Source organism: Oreochromis aureus, linkage group 18 (assembly GCF_013358895.1).
Source record: "Oreochromis aureus strain Israel breed Guangdong linkage group 18, ZZ_aureus, whole genome shotgun sequence".
Lineage (NCBI taxonomy): Eukaryota > Metazoa > Chordata > Actinopteri > Cichliformes > Cichlidae > Oreochromis > Oreochromis aureus.
Window position 1 is genome coordinate 11,132,467 of NC_052959.1, and position 23,300 is coordinate 11,155,766.

General features: G+C 40.2%; 2 protein-coding genes across 4 annotated transcripts; one reads left to right on the forward strand and one right to left on the reverse strand.

Annotated features, from left to right (window-relative positions):
* Positions 1 to 72: 72 nt before the first annotated feature.
* On the forward strand, positions 73 to 3,237 carry LOC116314034 (cytochrome b-c1 complex subunit 6, mitochondrial). The gene is made up of 4 exons (XM_031731923.2): positions 73 to 229; positions 625 to 678; positions 2,632 to 2,793; positions 2,869 to 3,237. The coding sequence occupies exons 1-4, from the start codon at positions 182 to 184 to the stop codon at positions 2,899 to 2,901; spliced, it is 297 nt and encodes a 98-aa protein (XP_031587783.1). The 5' UTR covers positions 73 to 181; the 3' UTR covers positions 2,902 to 3,237.
* A 462-nt stretch (positions 3,238 to 3,699) lies between these two features.
* pif1 (PIF1 5'-to-3' DNA helicase homolog (S. cerevisiae)) lies at positions 3,700 to 13,115 on the reverse strand. Of its 3 annotated transcripts, none has more exons than XM_031731942.2 (13): positions 13,049 to 13,115; positions 12,260 to 12,821; positions 11,970 to 12,093; positions 11,681 to 11,806; positions 10,613 to 10,766; positions 9,468 to 9,582; positions 8,549 to 8,655; positions 8,197 to 8,336; positions 7,511 to 7,617; positions 7,327 to 7,414; positions 7,036 to 7,181; positions 4,274 to 4,465; positions 3,700 to 3,962 (listed from the first exon to the last, which is right to left on the reverse strand). In XM_031731942.2, exons 2-13 carry the CDS (start codon positions 12,809 to 12,811, stop codon positions 3,915 to 3,917), a joined length of 1,899 nt encoding a protein of 632 aa, XP_031587802.2. In that variant the 5' UTR covers positions 12,812 to 12,821; positions 13,049 to 13,115; the 3' UTR covers positions 3,700 to 3,914. The 3 variants fall into 3 exon arrangements, with proteins under 3 accessions (XP_031587802.2, XP_039457783.1, XP_039457784.1); XM_039601849.1 differs by lacking the exon at positions 13,049 to 13,115 and adding an exon at positions 12,901 to 13,036; XM_039601850.1 differs by having other exon boundaries at positions 3,938 to 4,063.
* Between the last annotated feature and the right edge of the window lie 10,185 nt (positions 13,116 to 23,300).

The window sequence follows — 23,300 nt, forward strand, 5'->3', positions numbered from 1 at the left end:
GGAGATCTGTTATTGGTTCACTGGGACATCAATAATTTCAGTCAACCAATAAGAAACGTTATCCGGTGATCCTTCTAGTAGTTTCCGGCGTGTGACCGACCTCGCGTCCTCAACCAGAAGTAGTGAAACCGAGGAGTTTCAGCTTTCTGAGTTTTATTTTGTAAAATTGTCAGACGTAACCATGGTTTTCGAGAAAAAAATGCTCACACACGGGGACCCCGACGATGAGGTACCGAAAAATATCGTATTGTGTCTTTATAGACTGGTCTGTGTGTGTGTTTGACGAAGTTACCCAACTCTGCTGCTCATCTTAGCGGTGTACCCTTCGAGTTTACTGTCAGCTCCTTTTAAGACTTTAAATATAATTCTCGCCATTAAACGAGGCTGGCAGCTGAAGGTGTTTCACATACTCTACAATACTTTGAGAGACTGCTTATTTTAACTGTGACTGATTCAGTGCGTTTCTTTCATACGGCACAGTTTTATTAGGTGATTACAATATCTGGACATTCTTCAACGTAGTTAATAAAAATGTACACAAAACTTAAAAAAGCCCTATAAATCTGTAAGCTGTGTTGGTTTGTAACTGGATTTTAAAACATTGATATAAATGTCTCAAAATAGGAGGAAGATGCCCCTGCTGAGGAGGAGGAGGAAGAAGAGGAGGAAGAGTTGGTGGTAATTATTTATTTATTTATTAATATTTATTATAAAAACATGTATTCTGGTGATAAACAGCTTTTTATGTAGGACAAAAGGTTGAAAAAAACCTCAAGCGCCGATGGGTTACTATTCAAAGTCTGACTGATTTATCGGCGGGCCAATATTATCAGACGATATTACCTATGTGTCTGTATATTGGTAGCAGCAAATCAGCAAACGACAAATTATTATTTAAAAAAGACAAACAAAAGAAACACCCTTCTCCTATGGTATAAGTGTTGATGAATATTTTGCCCGCCAGAGGGCACTCTGCAGCTTCCCTGCTGGCAAAACTTGTTTGTTACACCACAAACACAATAACCAGTTGATCTGAGCAGTGTAAATAAGTTAATTAAAAAAAAACAAAATGCCAGTAATGGATATTGGAGATGTCTGTTTGTTTTCTGTGTTTGAAAGGAAAAGAAATGTATCAAAATACCAGATTTTTACATCTCCATATATATGTATAGGTCTTAAAATCTTTACTGTAATGACCAAGGAGACTTGCATGTTTACTGGAAGAGCTAGGAATGGAACTATGGCTGTTGAGATGAGCATAGTGGTGCACAACAAGGTGGGTTTAGTGGCTTAGTGAGGGATCTCAAGCTTAAAATCAGAGTTTTATATGTTAGGAAATCAGCTCTCTGTGTACCTGGTAACTTATGCTGAAAACATATAACCTAGTCTGGAGGTGATCTTCAGAGTTGTGAGTTAAAATCAGTTTGAAGCATTTTCACTGACTCCTGTGCATGTATTCATTTGGTGATGCAAAACATGTATAAATGTTTTATATTTTGTTTTAATCTGCTATTAAGTCTCTTTTGTACTGATAGTATTGCACCTACTAGAACACAGAACACACAGCAGAATAACTGTTCAAACATTCAAATTAATTTCACTTTGATCTGCTAAAATAATAATGCAATTTCCACATTTTCATTATTAGGCTGTAGGACAGTAACCATCAATGTTTAAATTGGGGCGATCGTGGCTCAAGAGTTGGGAGTTCGCCTTGTAATCGGAAGGTTGCCGGTTCGAGCTCGGGCAGTCTCGGTCATTGTGTCCTTGGGCAAGACACTTCACCCGTTGCCTACTGGTGGTGGTCAGAGGGCCCGGTGGCGCCAGTGTCCGGCAGCCTCGCCTCTGTCAGTGCGCCCCAGGGTGGCTGTGGCTACAATTGTAGCTCACACACATTCACCAGTGTGTGAATGGGTGTGTGAATGGGTGGATGACTGGTTGTGTAAAGCGCTTTGGGGTCCTTAGCGACTAGTAAAGCGCTATACAGGCCATTTTACCATTTAAATGGATCCAGTTTAAAATTTCTGAGCGCAGCCATGATGTTAGAGATAAACGGCAGCACAAACAGAGGTTTGTTTTATTGCTCTGTAGAGTAAATCACTTGATTAACATTTTTCTACAGAAATAATAAACAGCTTTGCATTTATTTTTTATAGATTTTAATCATGCTTCTGAGGTAGGGGAACACTCATAGGGATCATTTTGAGTCATATGATGCTTCCACAGCCTGTCTTTTGTCCCGTCTTCCTTCTCTCACCCCAACCGATCGCAGCAGATGGCTGCCCCTCCCTGACCCTGGTTCTGCCTGAGGTTTCTTCCTGTTAAAAGGGAGTTTTTCCTTCCAACTGTCGCCAAAGTACTTGCTCATAGGGGGTCATATGATTGTTGGGTTTTTCTCTGTATGTATTATTGTAGGTCTGCCTTGAGGCAACTGTTGTTGTGATTTGGTGCTATATAAATAAAATTGAATTGAATAAAACACCCCATTTTATTTGAGCACAAAGAAAGCCTGGCTTATTAAACCTCTAACTTCATTATAAAATCACCTTCATGGTTTGAGAGTTGTGGTTTTCCTACCAGAGTTTTTGCCATCATTTTCCTGATGAATAGCATGGCTTCCTTTCTTTTTAGGACCCTTTAGAAGCGATAAGAGCTAAGTGTGAGGAGACTGAACACTGTGTGCACTACAAGGAGCGTCTGGAGCTCTGTGAAGCCCGGGTCAGTACAAGGTCCAACACTGAGGAGGAGTGTACAGAAGAACTCTTTGACTTCCTGCATGCACGGGACCATTGTGTAAGTGTGCAATAGACAAAGGAAAGATTATTCTCCTAGTGATGATGCTCATTGTGCCATCTTCTGTCTCTACAGGTCGCACACAAGCTGTTCCACAATGTGAAATGACAACCCGTCCAGTAGACCCGATATGATTTCTGATAATGTAAAATAATCCACAAATGAAGCCTGTTGTTGTTCTCCTGAATTTCCTTGGACTACGTTCCTGACACCTGTTTGTATGCAGTGCATACTAATATAGCTGATAGTGACTCTTGATGTCGATACTGCTAATAACATATTGGAGCATGCACTCTAAAAATTTGTATCAAGAAGGGATTGGCTGTAATGAAAATGTGATGAGGTGGAATGTTAAAGTATGCTGCTACAGTAATGGAAACCGGCTCAGGTTTGGTCATAACTTCACTCTGCTGACCAGAAAATAAAGGTTGTCTTTGGATTCCACTTAGTCTCAGCTGCTTCTTTTCAAAGCGTCCGCATCCTCAGACGTGGGCTCCATGACTGATGGTTTAATTAGTTTTATCCAGCCACCAACGCTAAATGCTCTCACTGATGTTTACGGTAACACAAAATTGGTCTCTGGTTGACGGCATTTCTATTTAATGGCACATGCACAGGAACACTCGTCCCACGTTTGGAATTTTTGAAAAGCAGTTGAGGTAAAAGTTAATTGGCTCAGAGCATTTTTTTTTCTTCCCACAGCTTTAACACAGACACTGTTAATTCCCTTAGTTCATCCCAAAACGGGTGGGAAAATGTAAGGAGTGGATGCTGCCACTCGGTGACTAAAGGCAGCAATAGATTTTATTTTCTCCTTGAGACCTGCAAAGCCAAGGAGCGTCATTGTTTGAATTCAGTGTTTTTCCTCCCTTAAATATTAATGACTGATAAAATACTTCACGCAAATAATTTGGCTAAAATTTTATTTGAATACATGCAAAAAATAATTTAAAAAAATAAGCTCTGAAAATAAAAAAAAGTACAGTGATGAGCAGATGGTGGCAGTGTGACTCCAAGTAGAGATGGTAGATTGAAGTCTCAAGAAAATAAGGTTAAATGGTGAAATAGCTCAATAACTCATGCACATAGTACATATCATTAGAGTGGATTTAGAGCTAGCCTCACCATGCATTTTCTTTATTGTTGCTAACAAAATCTTCCATGGAGGCCTGCAGAGAAAAATGAGGACAAAGAAGATCATAAGTACAGCTGGTGAATGAAGTTTTTCCATCCACAGCACTCCAGTGTAGTTTGATCCATCTCACCAACTCTAGGGAAAAAATGAGCTCTCCAGATTATTTGGTCTCATTTTGTTCTACTTAACATAAACTTAACGTTGAAGTGAAACTGCAGAGCTTAACATTAAACCATTGCTGGGCAGCTACTCATATTATTTATATGAACATGAGAAAGTGATAAAAATGAAAATGTGAGATATGAATCAACAGCTAAGGTAATATTTGGTAATATTTGCCCTCACCTGCATGAGCAACCTCTCCTTCCTCAGTTTTCTGTAGAAGAGGAGGACATCTGGGTCTGCCCGGACCACGCGGGGGTCAAAGTCCATGACCCTTAGACCCTCGAGGTTCCGAGCCCGAGACAGGGCCACGTAAGCCTGGCCGCTCTCAAACACACGAGCTAAAGAGATTTCCACACAGTCCAGCGTCATTCCCTTCAAAACAAAAGCATAAAACCATAACATGACAGCCATCATTGTTAAATAAAAACAACACATGCACTGATGGAAGTCCAGCATTTGAAAAACCCAAAAGCTGACTACTCAAACTACTCACAGGTCTTAAAAAATAAAATTAAAAAAAGGTTGGGACAGGGCCATGCTTGCCACCATGTAGCGTCCACTCTTCTTTTAGCAACAGTCCATAAACATCTGTACTATGAAGAGACCAGCTGCTGGACTTTGGGGAGAGGAATGTTTTATTATTATTATTATTATTATCATCATTATTATTATTATTATTATTATTATTATTGTTATTGTTGTTATTATGTTTTTTTATACCCAATAATGTTCCTGACCTGATGTTCATCCAGATGTTTCTTTTTAGTACCACTTTTCCAGCCTTTGTTGCCCCCAACCTTTGAGACATTTGCCACCCCCATCAAATTCAGCATGAGCTAATACTTTTCAGGACATGGTAAAATGTCTCCGTTTAAACATTTTTAATGTGTATTTTTTGATTTGTTGCGAATAAAATCATTTCATTTTTTAATTTTACAAGATCCCAGCTTGTTATCAAGTGGAGGGAAACACAACAACAACAAAAAATATATAATTGTTTAGTCTACAGTATAAGATTTGTGACAGGCCAGGAGCATCAAACTTTCAAATTCACCTGACCAGCGTATACACCTCCAACTTGGAATTATAATTTATTCAGGTCACCCATTTCCCCTGTGAGGACATTGGTATGGAATCAAATTTTTATACCCTTGTGCCCTGACACGTCTGCTGTAGATCACCGGCTTGCACTTATTGGTCATTACCAATTAACCCAATTATCCAGAGGTGACCCTTTTACCTTTAGCTAGATTCTCAGATGGAGGTCAGGATATTGACTGTGTCGGTGCAGCAGAGCAGAAGATTGGTGATTGTTGAGTTACAGCTTGTGGTTAGATTGGGCCTCTATAGCAATTTCCCCTCAAATAGAATTGTTGCACTTAGTCTTGCCTAGCTTGGTTTTCTCTGCCTGTTATAAGATAATTATAAGATTTAAAATGGCCAGTGGGACTTTTTATGTGATACTGTTGTTTTTGTGCTTTGTAGGTGGCACACAGAACAGTGAGGAAGGGAGAAAACAAGAGAAAAAGGAGGAGAGCAGACCCTAGTCTGACCAACTCTTTAACACAAATTTACTCTACTTGCTCTCTGTTAAAATCTCAGAAAATGAAAAGATGATTTAAAAAAAAAAAAAAAAAAAAAAAAAAAAAAATCTTACATTTATAAAGATATTATTCTGGTATATTTTAAGATGTGAAAAGAAAACCAAATTAGTGGTGTGTCAAGCCAAAACAACTTGTTACTTTTACAATCTGTTTACTAATGTCAGCCATAGACAAAAAGTCTTTGAAATCAAGCTGTACATTCAGAACATGTTAAACAGAGGAACTCTACTTCGCTCACAGTGACAAACAGGAATCTGTGATCGACTGATTTTTAAATTGATCACAATGTGAATTAATGTTTTTTAAAAATATGTCAGCGATTGTAGCGATTAGGTTATGTAGTCTTTACTGCATAGCCACCACTGTTCCATTTTTTTTAAATGGTCCAAACTAATAAAAATAAAAGCAATAAAGATATTGGATGGAAAATATTTTCATGTAGTGGAACATAGAGTAAATTAAATATTCATTGTAATCCATATATTCCTTTTTCTAATTTTGATCCCAAATTTTTAATTTCTTACACTGAACACTGACAAAGTGTGCAGCTTTTCAAAGTTGATGACAGAGGGGAAAAAGATATTTAGCAGGTATGATGTTCACAATCTGCAAACCAGGTGACTAGATCAAGTTTAAAATAATATTTTTATAGTTACAAAAGGAGGGAAACGTGTTTCCAGTAACAAGTGCAAACATGTCCAAAGAGTTTAAGGCAACTAACAGGCGCTGCTTGAATCCCTTGTACAAAATTTCAATACAATCCATTTTATAGCTGTTGCGAGGCGGTGGACCACTGAACGTGATTTAGCATGCAAGATAATCCAAGTATAAACATATTCAAACTGCCGTTAGACTAATGATAAAGCACTACTCAAACTTTCTTTTTAAAAAGAAAGTTTTATAAAACTGAGCACCATCTGCACCTCTGAAATTGCCTTCTGCCTTCCTCTCACTCTCACGTTAACCAGGAGGCTAAGCGAATAATGTGAACTAAGCTGAGCTTCACGGGAGATGCTGGAATTAGACCTAATCATGCCATTTTTTTGCAGTTTGTCTTTGACAACAAATGACATGCAAACCCCCCGAAAACATCCAAACTACACACAGAAAGACCCCAGTGGATTAAAATGTTGCTGTGAGGCAACAATGCACCACCGTGCGTCACAGTTTTTAACTAATAAATACAAAACTTTAAAAAATTAAAAATGAGTCATGAAAACAGTTTATCAAAGACAAACCCACATAAAACACTGGTGCCCCATGACAACACCAAACAACGTGCTCTACAAAGAAAATATATGGTCATCATCGGGAAGTGAGCACCGAATGTGTACTGACCTGGCTCTTGTGGATGGAGATGGCCCAGGCCAATTTGAGTGGCAGCTGCTGTCGGCTCAGGTGGATCCCACCACCAGACTTAAACACCCAGCGCTCTGGCTTCAGCACCTCTGTGACGCCGCACAGGAAACGCACACGTGGGAGTCCTGCGGAAACAAACAGCATTGGGCAAGAAGCCAAGGAGGTAGACAAGTGTGTTTCCTAAAAAGTCAAACTAATCATATGCAATCCTCTCTTGCTACTGCTTACACAGGATTTTCAACAAATATATGTTCACAGTTAGGTACGGACCGTGTTTTCCAGACTCAAAACCAACCACGACGCCTCGTGCTCCATTCACCAGACCTCGAGCAACATCCAAGTTCTTTGTCAGCATGACCTTAAAAATACAAGCAAGCAGGAAAGGAGGTGTCAAAAAGGGTTTGTGTAAAGTAAAATGTTTTCTCTGGGAACACAGACACGCGCACACACACACCTGAGCTCCCACTTTGAGTTGGATCAGCCTCCCGACAGGACTGTGAGCGTCTATAGTCTTGACCAGCACTGGGTCGCTGTCTAGTGCCTCAAACAGACGCGCTGACCCTAAGGAGCAGTGAGAGATTAATTCAACTGAAAAGTAGTGGTACTTCTTAAAAGAATATGGTAACAGACAGTGATGGGGGAAAGACCTTAAACATATATATAGAATCTGGTGCTACTGTCGGCCAAATACACTCCAAGGTTTCCTGGATAGTTGTGTCCTTGAAAATACTGGTACACCACTACAGGAAATGGCAAAATTAGCACCCTGTTGAGACTGAAAGCACCCCTTTGGGGTTTATCTTGGGTGAAACTGGTCTTTTGGGGAGGCACAACAGATGTAAACACAACTTGCATGTATAGAAACAGCAGGAAAAAGAGTCAGAGTTGTGGAGCTTTTCACAAAGTTATGCATTTTTGCAAGTTTTTTTTAATTCTTTGGTCAGATGATCAGAAATGTCTATGCCAGTTAATAAAATAAATAAAATTCTCAAATTGCCAGGCAGGATAGACCACACTCTTGAGGGGAAATGGATTTTAACACGGTTGCCATATGTGTTGCCCATTTTCACTTGGATCCAAGCCAAACAAAGTAACATGTATTTTTTCTGTGGGCGGGGGGGCAATCAGAAGAATCCAGACCTGGTAACTGCTGGAGTTTGTTCTCGTTGGTGAGATCCACGTCATCTTTGTGTGTGCACAGCCTGGTCGCTAGAATACCGTCCCTTTCAATCTGATGGTAGGCGCTTTTCATCAGCTTGGCTGTGACTTCCTCCGTCACCCTGAATTGTGTTAATTGACAAAAAAAACAAAACAACAACAACCTTCCTTTAAAAATGTTCCTGCCCAGCTGGCTGCCCAACCTTAACAGCAACAATGACGTTTATAACATACGTACATAAGTGGAAACCACATGGTATACATGATGTAATACAATTTCAGGTGAGATTACATTAGTTGAACAAAACAAAATGTGATAATGAAACAGGGTTACCTCCCCACCCTCACTGCCTGCAGGAGGGAGATGAAGCTCTGGTCTGTTTGCCTCCGTACTTCCGTTAACTCCATATTGATCTGGATCACCTTACGCCAACTCTTGGCCTGAAGGGTAAGAAAGTGGAAAAGTTCATCTTCCCCAAAAATCCATTAATGCTCTCGAGGAAATATGCAGAACAGAACCTGGCTCGTGAACAGAATAGACAGTTTTGAAAAAAAAAAAAAAAGAAAAAAAAAGAAGAAGAAGCAACGACTCAGTGCATCCTCTCAGCATCAGAAAAGTAACCGCTTTACAATCCATAGAAATCACAGCTCTAACATCTAGTTCACATAAATAAATGCACTGAATATGATATTGTCATCTTTTAAAAATTGCTCTTCAAAGTAAGCCAGTGCATAATGGATGTTCTATTATTGAAATGTCCTTTTATTTACCAATTTACCAATATAAATGCAATATGGGCCAAAAAAACAAAGTAAAGTACTCATAGTTTTTTCCCCTTTCACAATCACTGTTCAAACATAACTTTCAAAATGAGTGTACAGGAAAGGACTGTCTCTTATCCTGTAAAATACCTGGAAGCTAGGCACAATTTAAAATTACATATGCAGTACTTAAAATTAATATCAGAGTCTCCTTTTCTATAAATACCCAAAGTTATGCAATACTTGAAAATTACTTACACATTACTTCTAATTATTTACACACACTTACATTTACTTGCAGTATAATTAATAATTCTGTTTCCTGACTTGTTACCGCCTCATTCTAATGTACCTACATTTTTATTTTATTTGTAGGTGAATATAATTACATTGTCATTTAAAATGAAATACAGGGGGTAGTTAGACCCTTTGTTGCAAGCTGTATTGTGAAGTGTTACCTAAACGTCTAAGAGGCTCCACTATGATCTGACCTGAAAGCAGAAGCTGGCTTTTTCTTTTCCTTTAGAAACTGGAGGCAGCTGAAGAAAGTCACCACATACGATCAGCTGAATCCCTCCAAATGGCTCGGTAGACCTCCTCACCGACCTGCAAGATTCCAAGGAGTTTTATCCAAGCTTTGTCTGTCAGACAAATGACTTCAGATTTAACTCTAGAATACTTTGATTCACAGAGGAGTTTGTGGTTCCATCAGTGACACCAGAGTGTCCATGTCTTTGGCTCCAAACCAAGCTCAAATCATCACACCCCCAGTTTTTATGAGGCGTTTGTGCTGATAGGCTGTGTTTGAGTCTGTCTAAATGTGGTTCTGTGTGGTATGAGCAGACATCACCACTTCAGTCTCATCTGTGCAAAGGTCATTGTTTCGGAAGTCTTGTGGTTTGTTTAGATGGAACTCTGTTTTAAATTTCCCTGAGCACCGCACAGTCTGATGTTCAGGTTTGTTGGGTCGAACACTTGTGTTAACACACGTGAATGCTGCAGACCAGAAAACTGGCCAAACCTCTGCTTTTATAGAGATGCTCACACTTGATAATGTTTAATTAATTTTATGCATTTGATTAGCAGCACCTGAATTCTACCTACCCTCTTAACTCCTGTTGAAGTAGAAAATTGTAAATTAGTTTTTCATGTGGCTGCAGAGAATCAAGTGAAAATGAGTTTTTCACAGGAGTCTTTGCAGAGATTTCCTTTCTGTATTTTTCCCCACATGTGTACATTGTTTTTAGGCAAGTTTTTAGTAATATTCTGAGGTTAGCATGAACTAAAATGATTAACATAATTTCCAAAACAAACCAAGTGAACTTATTTTATGAAACATTAATATTATGAATTGACTAAAAGGGTTTTAATTGATTCACTTTATAATTTATGTCTATGGATTTTATAATACTGCTGATCTAATTTGAAATGGCTTGTTACTGCCACCAAAATAGAAAAGTAAAATAATATTAAAAATTAAAAGATCTTTTTGACTTCAGCTCTAACAAAACCAGCCTTTGAGCAAACACTTACTAAGGACTATGCTAGTGTGTAAATTTACATTTTGGAACAAATTAACATTATAAAGTAATTTTAGATCTCAGTCACGGTGCCCATCTTTGAATGCCATACTCACCTAGCTACCGCCTCAAGCTTGTCAAAGAACTGAGCCTCCACCATGGAAATCTCATCAATGATGAGGTGTCGACAGCTAGTCCAGTGCTGAAGCACCCCGGGCCTCTGAGCCAGCTCGATGCACTGCTCCAGTGGGGCAGAGCCTGAGCCAATACCTGGAAAGAGCAATGATTCAGAGAATGGAAAGAAAGAAGATAGCCAGAAAGAACAAAAATGATTAACACCCTTGCAAATACTCAGCTCACATCCTACTGTATATTGAGATTTAATTAAAAAGGTCTGTTAAAAAGTGAAAAGATATCCGAGGAGCCCGCCTCAAAGATTTAAAGATTCATAAAAGTGAAATGGGGCATCAAGCAGACATTGAAATAAGTCCAAGGATGTGGTTCTAATTAATCGAGTAAAGAAACAAAGAAGGGGCCAATTATAAGGAGGGCTAAAATGATTATCCATATTTATCAGTTATATCCACTAAAACCTGAGGAAAACAGAACTTTTTTTTTTTTTTTTCTTCATTTTATCGCATTGAGAACATGAGTGTTTAGACTGCTGGTTACACTAAATGGCCTGAGGAGGGATTAAAATTGTAATTTTAACATACTTTCAAGCCAAAATAAGCAGCCTGTACTTATATAATGTTTTTTCTACATTTTCTATCCAATTTGAGCATTCAAAGTGCGTTCTTGCCACACACACATTAATCTGAGTGCTTTTTGTTTGCTTAAGGCTAAGCACTTGACCTCACACTCCAATGGAAGCAAATCAGGGTTCAGCATCTTGCCAAAGGACACTTTAATATATGTAGGCTAGGGGAGCCAAGGATCCTCAGACCTTCTGATTAGCAGAGGAGGTGCTCTAACAGTCGACTTCAAGAAAAGGATCAGCAGAATAATTATGTTTGTGCTTATAACCAATTTTCCCATTTCAGTTTTAGAAAAGGCTTTTTAAAAAAATTTGATACCTGTAAATTGACCAATTATTTGTGTCATCTTGTTGATGTCGTGGGAAATAAATTGAGCTTCAAATAGTTCCAGTGATTATATTAACACACTTCAGATAATTAACTGACCAGCAAAGTTGTGTAACGTTGTTCCTCCGATGTGACACGCAGCCACTCCCGTGCTGGCTGTGGCAAAAGTGCTCTTTGGTGGGAGAGATCCCATGATTCTCTTGAGCAAGAAGGATTTTCCTGTACCTGAAAACACACCCAAGCAATATTTACACCAGGCTGTGTTGATGAAAATGTCACAAAAGGCATTTCATAAACAAGATGCAGCCTGTAATTTAGCAGAACAGTCAGGCAAAACAAGTATTTTCTCAGTGTCGTCGCTGTGAAGCTTCATCTTTGCACTTTTTACCTGCACTTCCGGTGAAAAAGACATTCTTGCCACTCAGCACTGCACTGAGAACAGCAGCCTGCTCTTTGTTAAGCTTGCGTGATGGTAAAGAGAGGATGGGCTTCTTACTCGGGTTGGCCTTTACCTAGAACAATCACAATATCTGCTGACATCTTTGTTTAAGTGCAACCCACAGCGTGAACAGAGAGAATGTGTTCAGGACACCAGTGCCTCCTGTGGGAAACAGTCCTGCAGTTTAATGTGAAGCAACCTGAATGTAAATGGGAGAGAGTGCTATGTGTACAACTCACTGGGCTGAAGTTACAGTCACTCCTGGAGCGTTTGACCTGCTGTCCTGTACCTGCAGCTGTCATCCTATTAGTGCGGTCTGTCAGTCCGTTAGGAGCCACTTTACTTCTCAGCTCATTGACTTTCTGGATGTCTTTTTGCTGCAGGGGGCTGATGGCCTCGAAGCTGCGGGGCAGGCCAGCCTTGAGCTTCTCTCGGTTGCTCAGAGCCTTGCTGCCCTGCCAGGCCTGGTGTTTGATGCTCAGGGTTTTGAGAAAGAGGCTGAGCTGGTCAGTCGGACAGTTTGACATGAGGACCTGGATGTTTTCAGGGACCAGTTTCACGGTGCACTTCCCATCTCTGGCAAACTTGGTGAAAAGTTTGAACTCTTTCAGATGGTAGCTTTGCGGCACTTTGCCGTCGTGGACTCGCAGGACGATCTCCTGAAACTCATTCCGGCCCAGAATAACTGAGGCTTTGCGGATGACCTGCCTCCGGGTGGCCTGTCCGGAGCTGTTGAGCTGCTCCACCGTCACAGTGCACTGAAGCTGTGCGCCGTCCTCTCCCGATAACATCACAGCGACTCTGAGCACAAAAACAACACTTAACATGAATTAACAATAAAACTAATATCACTGTAGCTGCAAGAGTGCATGAATCTTACAAAGAGGAAACGCTACTATTGTTTGAGAAAGCCTGAATTCAGAAGCAGCCGTGCTTATATTACTCAACCAAAACAAACAACAAGGCTGAATATGCGACCCGGGTTTAAATCAACCTTTTACCGCTGTTTTTAAACACATTTTGCTAACCTTTGTCTCTCAGCTGCTCCTGCACTTCTGAACGCAAAACACCGATTTTCAAATTGTCGGTGCGTGAGATCAGCCAATAGCAAAGCGATGCTCCCGGCCAATCAGAGAGAGGAGATTTAACATTGCAACCAATGGGAGACGACAAATGACGCCCCTGTGCTTCCTGCGACCAATCAGTGAGCCCGTTGTCGTGACGTTGACTTTTGAGTGAAATACACATGGCTATCCGGAAATTACTGAAGGCAGGCAAATCCGGCCGGTGAGATCTCAACAAAGCAGCTGTTCTCACTTCAAATTCAACAGAAAATATATTTAACTTTTTGAGTCATTCGGAAGCATTTGTAGTCTACCTTATATACCTTTAAGTGCGCATGCGTCAACCAGTTGTTCCTGCTTTTTCTCTTTACTTTAACTTTCTTCTTACTTATTTCTTTGTCTTTTACTTTGACAAAGTAAGTCTTAGAGTGTTTGCCACATAATTCCCTTCGGAATTATTAAAGTATTCTGATAAATTCTGATTGATTATTATCTTCAATGTATAAATTCGTAAATATTTTTGTGATAAGACACGCTACAGTTAGCAAGAAACCATAAAGACAAAGTAGTGTGCAAAAGTCCTGAATCACACGTCGTTTCCTTATATTTTTATATTTTATATGTTACTAGGAAATGGGAACTAGGTGCAGAGATTAATGACTGAGTGAAACACACGTGGAAATACAGTGTGTGGATATTGGCTGCCTTTTGTTTTGCTCTGTTAATCCTGTATTGCTTCAGTAATGTTGAGGTCTGGGGAGGCCGAACCATGACTGATAGTGTCAAAGGTGTGTTTTTCTTTTCATGGATGAATCATTGGCAGTGTGTTCGGGATCACGGTCATGCTGAAAAATGTAACTCTTGCTAATCACACACTTTCCAGATGATATTACACAGTGGATTAAAATATGACCATGCTTTTTGCGTTTATAATTCCATTGATTTTGACAAGATCATTAACACTGCTAGCTGAAATGCAGCCCCAAACGATGACAAAGCCTCCAGTGTGTTTTAAAGATGAATGTAGACAATCTCCTGACCTCCTCTGTCCATATTGACGGTGATTTGTTTCCTCAGTTCTCCTCAATACACTGCACAACCAACAAAGTGCTTAAAGACACAATTTAAAACTGTGTTTGTTTTTTGTTTTTTTTTACTAAGTTGTCTGTTATGTGTAGAGACAACACTGTTTCTACAAAGCCAGTTGGTAACTCAAATTCTTTTAAATATCAGACTTCTTCCTTTTTTCTTTGGTAAAGTAAATCTAAAAAAGGAAAATCAGTGGAACAAACCAATACTTGAATCTGGAAAAAGAAATGTCCTTCTCTTCTTTTAATTTCTTTTAGTCATTAATAGTATTTCTCCTGACATTATGACTATTAACTTATATAAAAGGTAAAAAATAATAATAAACTATAAACAGCTGTGCACATAGAATAAATGTGGAGTAATGAGTCCTTGGCCTTGTGTGTTGGAATCTCAGTTTTACTTTTCAATCTTTTTGCTGCCAGTCTCGTTCTCTGTGCATCTGAGTCGCTTCCTTTGGGAACGGCCTTTTAAGAAATGTGAGTGAAAATGACAAGTCAAATCGGGATAGCAGGATGCAATCCACTTGTGATTCATAAAATGATCTGCATCCCCAGAGCCAGGACCTCAACGTTACTGAAGCAGTGTGAGATCATCTTGACAGTAAACGGAACAAAGGCAGCCAACATCCAACGATGAGCTTTGAATGTCCTTTGAGAACCCTGCAGAACTATTCCTGAAGACTACTCAAAGAAATTACAATAAAGCTGCCCAAGCAAGTTCAGGCTGTGTTGAAGAATCGTAAAACCCAGTCTTTGCCGCTTCTACTGTGTTTCCATGTATGTTTGCACGTCTTTCAATAAATCACTGCACATTTTTCCCCATTTTCCTTTGCTTCTGACTTTTAAAGGCTTAATTTAGTGAATAAAAAAAGTCTTACTAAACATTTCACTTGACACTTAGCTGTGATCATCCATATTGATGTGATTGTCATGTCTTCAATGTTAGTTACCATATCAAAGATTTTATGAAGTATCTCAGTGTCATATTTGCATGAATAAATGGACTCAAACTCAAAACCCTGAAGACCAGTGCAATTTTATTAAAAGAGCTCAAACACAATTAGAGAATGAAATTACAGTGCAGAGGCCGAGCAGCGGGTCACAAGAGAGAAAGTCTGATTGAGATTTTATTGCTCTCATTTACTCGTACTTACCTTGTGCACTCTCAGGTGGGTGAGGCGGGAGGCAGTGACTATGGGCTCAAAATGTGGTCATAAATATTTTGTACTTGTAAATCAGTTTTGTATGTGTAAAAAGAATTTGTGCGTGCGTAAAAAAGATTTGTATGTGTAAAAAAGATTTGTGTGTGTAAAAAGATTTGTATTTGTAAAAAGAATTTGTGCGTGCGTAAAAAGATTTGTATGTGTAAAAAGAATTTGTGCATGCGTAAAAAGATTTGTATGTGTAAAAAGATTTGTGTGTGGACTTAGCCAAAACCCCTGCAAGTTACAAGTACGAATTTTGACCCTATTTTTCTTCCTGTCATCTGATTGGTCAATGTCATGTCAATCACAAATGTAACAATCCAATCAGAGGACAGATGGGTTTGGCTGTCGGAGGGGCACTTTTTGAACTGCAGGTCCTTGAAGGAATAAATGCCCTTTACATGCCAACCCAGCGTTTTCCTTCCTCACCACAAAGGAAAACAGTCTGTGGTCGTCCGAGTTTGGTGATTTTTGTGTCACAGGTCTACGTGCTTTATACAGGGACTTCCACAGGCTTTTCAACAGCGCTGCGGACCGCGGGGGGGGCAGTGTTTTGGAAATGACAGTCTTCATTACAAAGCTTTCTTCGTTATGAATTAGCATACATGTTTTTATTGAACATTTGAAGAACTAGCAAAAAAAACAGAAACTGTTGTAGAGGACATAAAGTCAGAGATAGAAACGACAAGGAGCAGGTGCATCTAGTACAGGTAGAGCTGCTGCAAAAACCCACAGAGCTCAGCAGCCAGCGCAACAAATTCTGGATCCTTTGCTTTTAGTTAGCAGTTAGCATTAGCAGCACATCCTGCGTCTGATGTGAAAGGACCTTTATGCTGCGCACTGTGACTCACAGCAATGGTCCCGGGTCAGCCCTGACTTTGTGTTAAACTAATCCTAAAGTAATAATGGTATTTCTAACCACTGACATACCACAACTTTATCCTTTCAACAGCTGCTGAAAGTAAGGGGACCTAGCTGCTATCGGATATTTATATAGAGATCCTCCAGCTTCAAACTGTATTACCCTTCAAGGACCTGCAGTTCAAAAAAGTGCCCCTCCGACAGCCAACCCCATCTGTTCTCTGATTGGATTGTTACATTTGTGATTGACATGACATTGACCAATCAGATGACAGGAAGAAAAATAGGGTCAAAATTCGTACTTGTAACTTGCAGGGGGGTTTTTGGCTAAGTCCACACACAAATCTTTTTTACACATACAAATCTTTTTTACGCACGCACAAATTCTTTTTACACATACAAATCTTTTTTACGCACGCACAAATTCTTTTTACAAATACAAATCTTTTTACACACACAAATCTTTTTTACACATACAAATCTTTTTTACGCACGCACAAATTCTTTTTACACATACAAATCTTTTTTACGCACGCACAAATTCTTTTTACAAATACAAATCTTTTTTACACACACACAAATCTTTTTTACACATACAAATCTTTTTTACGCACGCACAAATTCTTTTTACAAATACAAATCTTTTTTACGCACGCACAAATTCTTTTTACACATACAAATCCTGATTTACAAGTACAAAACTGATTTACAAGTACAAAATATTTATGACCACATTTTGAGCCCATAAGTGACAGTGGACAGTAGACATGCAGGGAATTTCCAGGTAAGCGAGACAAACAGCAGCAATCTTAGTTTTTCAGGAAAGTCTTTACTTTTTACATGAAACAGCCAAAGCACACACCTTGAGAACGAGAAGGCAAAATCAGATTATGGGAAATAGTGGAAGTTTCACCTGGCCTTTTGAATCTCAGCGTAATGAATAGATGTTATGCAGCTGTGCTAGCTGGAGCTAGAGACAGCAGTAACCCCACATAAGTCCAGGACAACACCAGAACCCTACCCAAACTCCACCTGAGAGCAAAGAGAAAGAGAGAGAGTGGCAAAGTAGGAGGACGAGAAGGGCTTAGCAGAATGATGATATTCAAGACTTGATTTAAAGATGCAGTGTGCCTGCACACTCCCATAAAACTCTGATAACTCAATTCAGACTCAATGAATTTCAAACAGAATGCCCTGATCTTTCTGTTAGGGAACACTATGTGCTTTTAAGGCAATTTCATTGCGTCTGGTCACTTTAAGAAGTCAGACACGCTACCTTGACGTGTATTTAAATATATGATTCATGTATTATTTAATTACTCAGCAGACAGGTACCATATATTCATCTTATAATTGCTCTTCCCTGTCTGTCTGAAACATCTTTAACATTGTGAAATGAATGAGTATTTATATATATTAAAAAAAACCAACTAATAATGCAGCCTTTTTTCTGGGGTCACTATTTGCCCTTAACATTTAATCTGCCTGTCAATTCCATTTCACCCATTTAGTTTCAAACTTTTTATGGCATAATAATGAAAATCCAAATTTAATGTTGTTTCAGAGTGGAGAAAAAAAAAGTAAAGCTTCTGGTCCCGACCAAAACAAGACTGCTGGGATTATGTCCATTGAAATGTGACTGTGCTGACCTTGCTGCAGGCAAAATGATAATCAGCCAGAGTTTCAACCTTAAGCTGTAAAATGTCAGAGGAATTTTAGATGCTCAGCAAGCAAAAGCAACCCACATTTGCTTTTACTGTAGAGCTCATTCTTTTGGGCAGGTTGTACATCAGGCTGCGCTCTCTTACAGTTCAGCTGCTTAACATTTAAAATGTAATCAGAGGTGTTGCGTTCCCCTGTGGGCAATGGACTCCACCATCTGCACCAGTGGTACATTTATTGTAAACACTGGCTTCTGATGTTTCTGCAGATACTATGGTGACCATAACACATCACATGGGCCTGTTGAAACAACAACAAGTTTTAAGACTTTGTATTCCAGACAAACAGAAAGCCGGCAGCATCGATACTGGTTTCCCAGCATTATGAGGAGATGGAAATATGCATTTCAGAAGAGGCTGTTTAAAAGCTTAAGTGCACATGCGATCATTTAAATGCATTTCAACCCATTTTCCCTCAGCAGTTGATGCATTAGAACACATTTTCATTAAAGGTGACCGTCTGGGTTCGGTCTGCTTTCATATAAAGAGATGGAACCGCAGGACATTATATGCAATTTTCATCTGACCTTTAACTTTCGCCATTAGGTGGGCAAATAGTAACTGTTGGTGGCTCGCATCTCCCACAATCCCGAAATGAATTTACTGGTGGTGACCTGTGGGAAATGTGTTTGTATCAGATTATAAACCAAATAAAAGTGATACATAAGATAAATGTGAGATTTTGTACTGACTTGTGGATGCCTGCATTACACTTCACATAATTTTTGCATAATATTTAGGCTATTTCTTTCTAGTTTACTTCTCTTCTTCCTTTTTTCCCCCTTCCTTTTTGCCTTTGTGGCATTTCTCCACAGAAGTAGAGAGCAGGCAGAAATAAACCTTACTTGTACGCCGTTAAAATAAAGAGCACATCCACTCAACCTGTCACGGTTCTGGGTCATTTTGACCCATTTTCTGTTTCTCATATTTTGGTGTTTTTCTAGATTATGATTTATGTTCTGATTCTTGAGTTGTGCTGGTTTGATTTTGTATTACGGGTTATATTTTCTGTCAAGTCTGTCTCTCTCTGTCAAGTCCGCGTCTTTGTAAATTGTTTCTTGTTTCCTGTTTTACTTTGAAGGTTCATGTCTGATGTCAGTGTGTTCAGTTTTACTTCTCCCCTGTCTCGTTAGCCTAATTTCTCCCAGCTGTGTCTCCCTCCTGTTTCCCATTCCCTGATTACTCCCGTGTGTATATAAGCCCTGTGTTTGCCTTTGCTCTCTGTCATGTTGTACCCTCTGTGTTCCAGTCTTTCACTTCCTCTGTTCTGAGTTTTGTTTCGCTTTTGTGAGTTTTATTTTATGAGGGAGTTTTGCCAGCAATAAAGCTGCATTTTGAGTTGCACTCCCATTGTTGAGAGTCCTGCATTTTGGGTCCTTCTTCCTGCCTGCACACAGCCTATCATGACAGAACGATGCGACCACTACATGGACCCCGCAGCACTCGCCCCGTCTGATGAGCTTCGGGAGGACATAATTTATTCAGTGAATAAGTTATGTGACCTTTGGCTGGATCATCCAGAGGAGGAGTTTCAGCGTGCTGTAGTCAACCGGCTACAACGACTGGTTTCCGGTCTTCCCTGGTTTCTGGACTCGCTTCACCCGCTCAGACAGGATTTCTTTATAAATGAGCTTCATCTTCACCCCCCAGCCGTTACCGGTTACCTACCGAGCTCGGCAAAGGATGTGGTGCCCGGCCCGCCGGACTTGGAGTTGCCCGGCCCATCGGAGCCATCACCGAGGAGGAAGCGACGGCTGCGCCACCGGCGCGTCACCCCACAACAGGGCTCAACAGGGCTGTCTCAGCCATTGGTCTCTGCTGAGAGCTCAGAGGAGTTAACTCTGCCACTGCCGTTCTATGCTGGAAGCTCTAGTGAGCTCATTCAGTCACCTAAGGACTGCATCCTGCTGTTACTGCCTGGGCAGAGCCACTGTCCTGCGCAGCTCCAATCAGCTTCATCTCTGCCAGAGGTTTCTGTGCCTGCTGGTTCTGTCTCCACCCTGCCAGAGGTCTCCGTGCCTGTTGGCCTTGAGCCTGCCTCCGCTGGAGGGTTCGAGGGCCCGTCCAGCCGTCTTCAGTCTCCGCTGGAGGGTCCGAGGGTCCGAGGGGCCCGTCCAGCCGTCTTCAGTCTCCGCTGGAGGGTCCGAGGGGCCCGTCCAGCCGTCTTCAGTCTCTGCTGGAGGGCGCATCAGAATGGGGTGGGGGGGAGAAAGGTAATTTAGGTAACTGTGATATGGTGGTTGGTGCCAGACTGGCTGTGTCACAGTCTGAGCTGGCGGACCCAAGTGCAGGCAGTGACGACAGAGTAGCTGTGAGTTTTATTTATAGTGAAAGACAAAATGCAAACAAAGCAGATCATGGTAGGGACTTAAACTAACAAAAGAACATGAGGAACGTAGAAAACATTACCAAAAAATCCTGAACACCAGGAATGAGGAGCTTGAGACATAAACACCAATGAGGAAATGCAGACTGTGGGACGCAGGGGATGATGAACAGACGACAGGGAGCAAAGGAGAGCACACACTATATATACACAGAGGATAATGAGGAAACAGCCATATCACCCCATTAGATCACTTGGCTCTCGCACTGCAGGCTTACTTGTTCCTAGAGTATTTAAAAGTAGAATGGAAGGCAGAGCCTTCAGTTTTAAGGCCCCTCTTCTGTGGAGCCAGCTTCCAGTTTGGATTCGGGAGACAGACACTATCTCTACTTTTAAGATTAGGCTTAAAACTTTCCTTTTTGCTAAAACATATAGTTAGGACTGGATCAGGTGACACCCAATCCTCCCTTAGTTATGCTGCAATAGGCGTAGGCTGCTGAATTGAGTATTTCTTCTTCAGTCACCTTTCTCAATCATTATGTGTTAATAGACCTCTCTGCTGAATCACACTTGTTATTAATCTCTGGCGCTCTTCCACAGTGTCTTTTATCCTGTCGTCCTTCTCTCACCCCAACCAGTCGCAGCAGATGGCCGGCCCTCCCTGAGCCTGGTTCTGCCGGAGGTTTCTTTCTGTTAAAAGGGAGTTTTTCCTTCCCGCTGTCGCCAAGTGCTTGCTCATAGCGGGTCGTCTGATTTTTGTGGTTTCTGTATAATTGTAGGGTCTTTACCTTACAATGTAAATACCTTGAGGTGACTGTTGTTGTGATTTGGTGCTATATCAATAAAATTGAATTGATTTGAATTGAATTGAATAGACAAGCATCTCTGAATGTGCATATCAAACATCGAAGCAGATAGGCGGCGGCAGCAGCAGCAGCAGCAGAGGACCACAATAGGTCCCACTCCTGTCAGCTGAAGAACAGGAAACTGAGTCTATAATTTCACACAGACTCACAAAAATAGAAGACTGGATAAATATAGTCTGTTTTGATGATTCTCAATTTCTGCTGTAACTTTCAGATGGTATATGGTCAGAATTTGGCATAAACAACATGAAAGTATGGATCCTGTCTTGTATCAATGCTTCAGGCTGCTGGTGGTGGAGTAATGACGTGGGGAATTCTTTCTTGGAACATGTTGGGTCCCTTAGCACCAACTGAACGTTGTTTATATACCACAGCCTTCCTGAGTATTACAGCTGATCATGCCCATCCCTTTGTGACCATGGTGTACTCATCTCCCATGACTGCTTCCAGCAGGACATCACCATGTCACAAAGATCAGATCATCTCTAACTGGTTTCTTGAACATGATATTAAGTTGACTGCACTCAAATGGCCTCCATAGTCTCCAAATCTATCCAATAAAGCATCTTTAGGATCTGATAGAACGGGAGATTTGCTTTGTAAATCTCTGAGGAATGTTTCCAGCATCTTGTTGAATCTATGACATTAAGGCAGGTCTGAAGGCAGACGGGGATCCCACATTAGGGATTTTAGTGGTCCCTGTCATGTTGTACCTCAAAGTGTCTGAGTGGATACTCAAATGAAAACAGATTTTTTTTTTTTTTTTTAAATTGCATGGAGCTAATGGAGAAAAATGAATTCATTTCAATTTTTTATATGTAGCGCTGTGATATTTAACAGCTGCATTGAGGCAACTACAATAATAAGACCCTACAATAATACAAAGGAATGAACGTTTGGTGTGAAGCTTGCTTGGTGTTTAACTTGTGATATTATTTAAATATTATGTGATTGGTGTTGATACTTGTTTGCATGTGTGTAACAAAAAAACCCCAAAACTTTTCAACAGGGAATTTGAGGAGAAATATATGCGTGATCATACCCACATCTGATGTTTTAGAAGTAAAATGATATATCCATAAGAGTTACACATTAGTAGAGATATAATATTTTTCCATATCAAGAGGAACTAATTTTATCATAGGATATTTTATAGTACTGTGCCACAGTTTTCTACAAAAACCAGTCATGTACAGATTTTCACAAGGAGACTGGGGCTTTGCATTTCCATTCTCAAACTGGCAGACATTTTCTTAAATTAAAGATGAAGAGCAATAAAGTCCTCCATCCTTCATAATGCCTATAGGAGGATCAAGTCTTCTCATAGTGGTTCATTATTTCACAGCTGGAACAGGGCACGTTATTATGCAGCCTGTTATATGTGAGTATAGAAATGCAGACTGTGACACTGAATCTAGTATAATAATAACGCCATCCTGCCTTGATAGCATGAAGTGTATAGATGTGGTCAGGATGATAGTGACAGAGACAGATTTAAATGGTTTATTTAAGAAAAGAAAATTAGCAGGTTTTATGCTGTGTTTATTTGAAATTGGCAAATGGGGGAATCAGAAAGTAAAGTCTTGTTGCACCACTTTTCTAAAAAGTCTGTCATAATATCTGTGCTTGAGCTAGCAGGCCTTTCATCCTTACAATCACGCTTCTTCTAATTTCCTTGTCAGGAAGATGGTTAATATGAAGATTAGATGGTGTACGCATAAACTTGGTTTCTCGGGAGTGCCTCAAACTCAAATTCTTTCTAACAGCCAGCAGTGGGCGACTGAAAAGTCTGATTAGGTCATTTACAGAGCAGTCTTCAGTTTTCCAAAAGTTGATTCTGTTCATCTGGACGTAACGTTTTCAGTGGGAGAAACGTTTCGTCACTCATCCAAGTGACTTCTTCAGTCTCAGCTGACTGCAGGTTTCCCCAATCTTAGAAACAGTACATTTGCATAATGACTGAAACCAGCCCACTGAAGGAACAATGGGAGGTCAGTTCCTTCATCATAATTATGCAAATTCTTGTGACCATTGATTAACAACCACTGATCAAAGATCACTGATCAATGGCCATGAGTACCATTCACAGAGAGTTGAGGAATGGCTGCAATCACAGCATTGTAAGATGGTGAAAGATGCACCCTCAGGC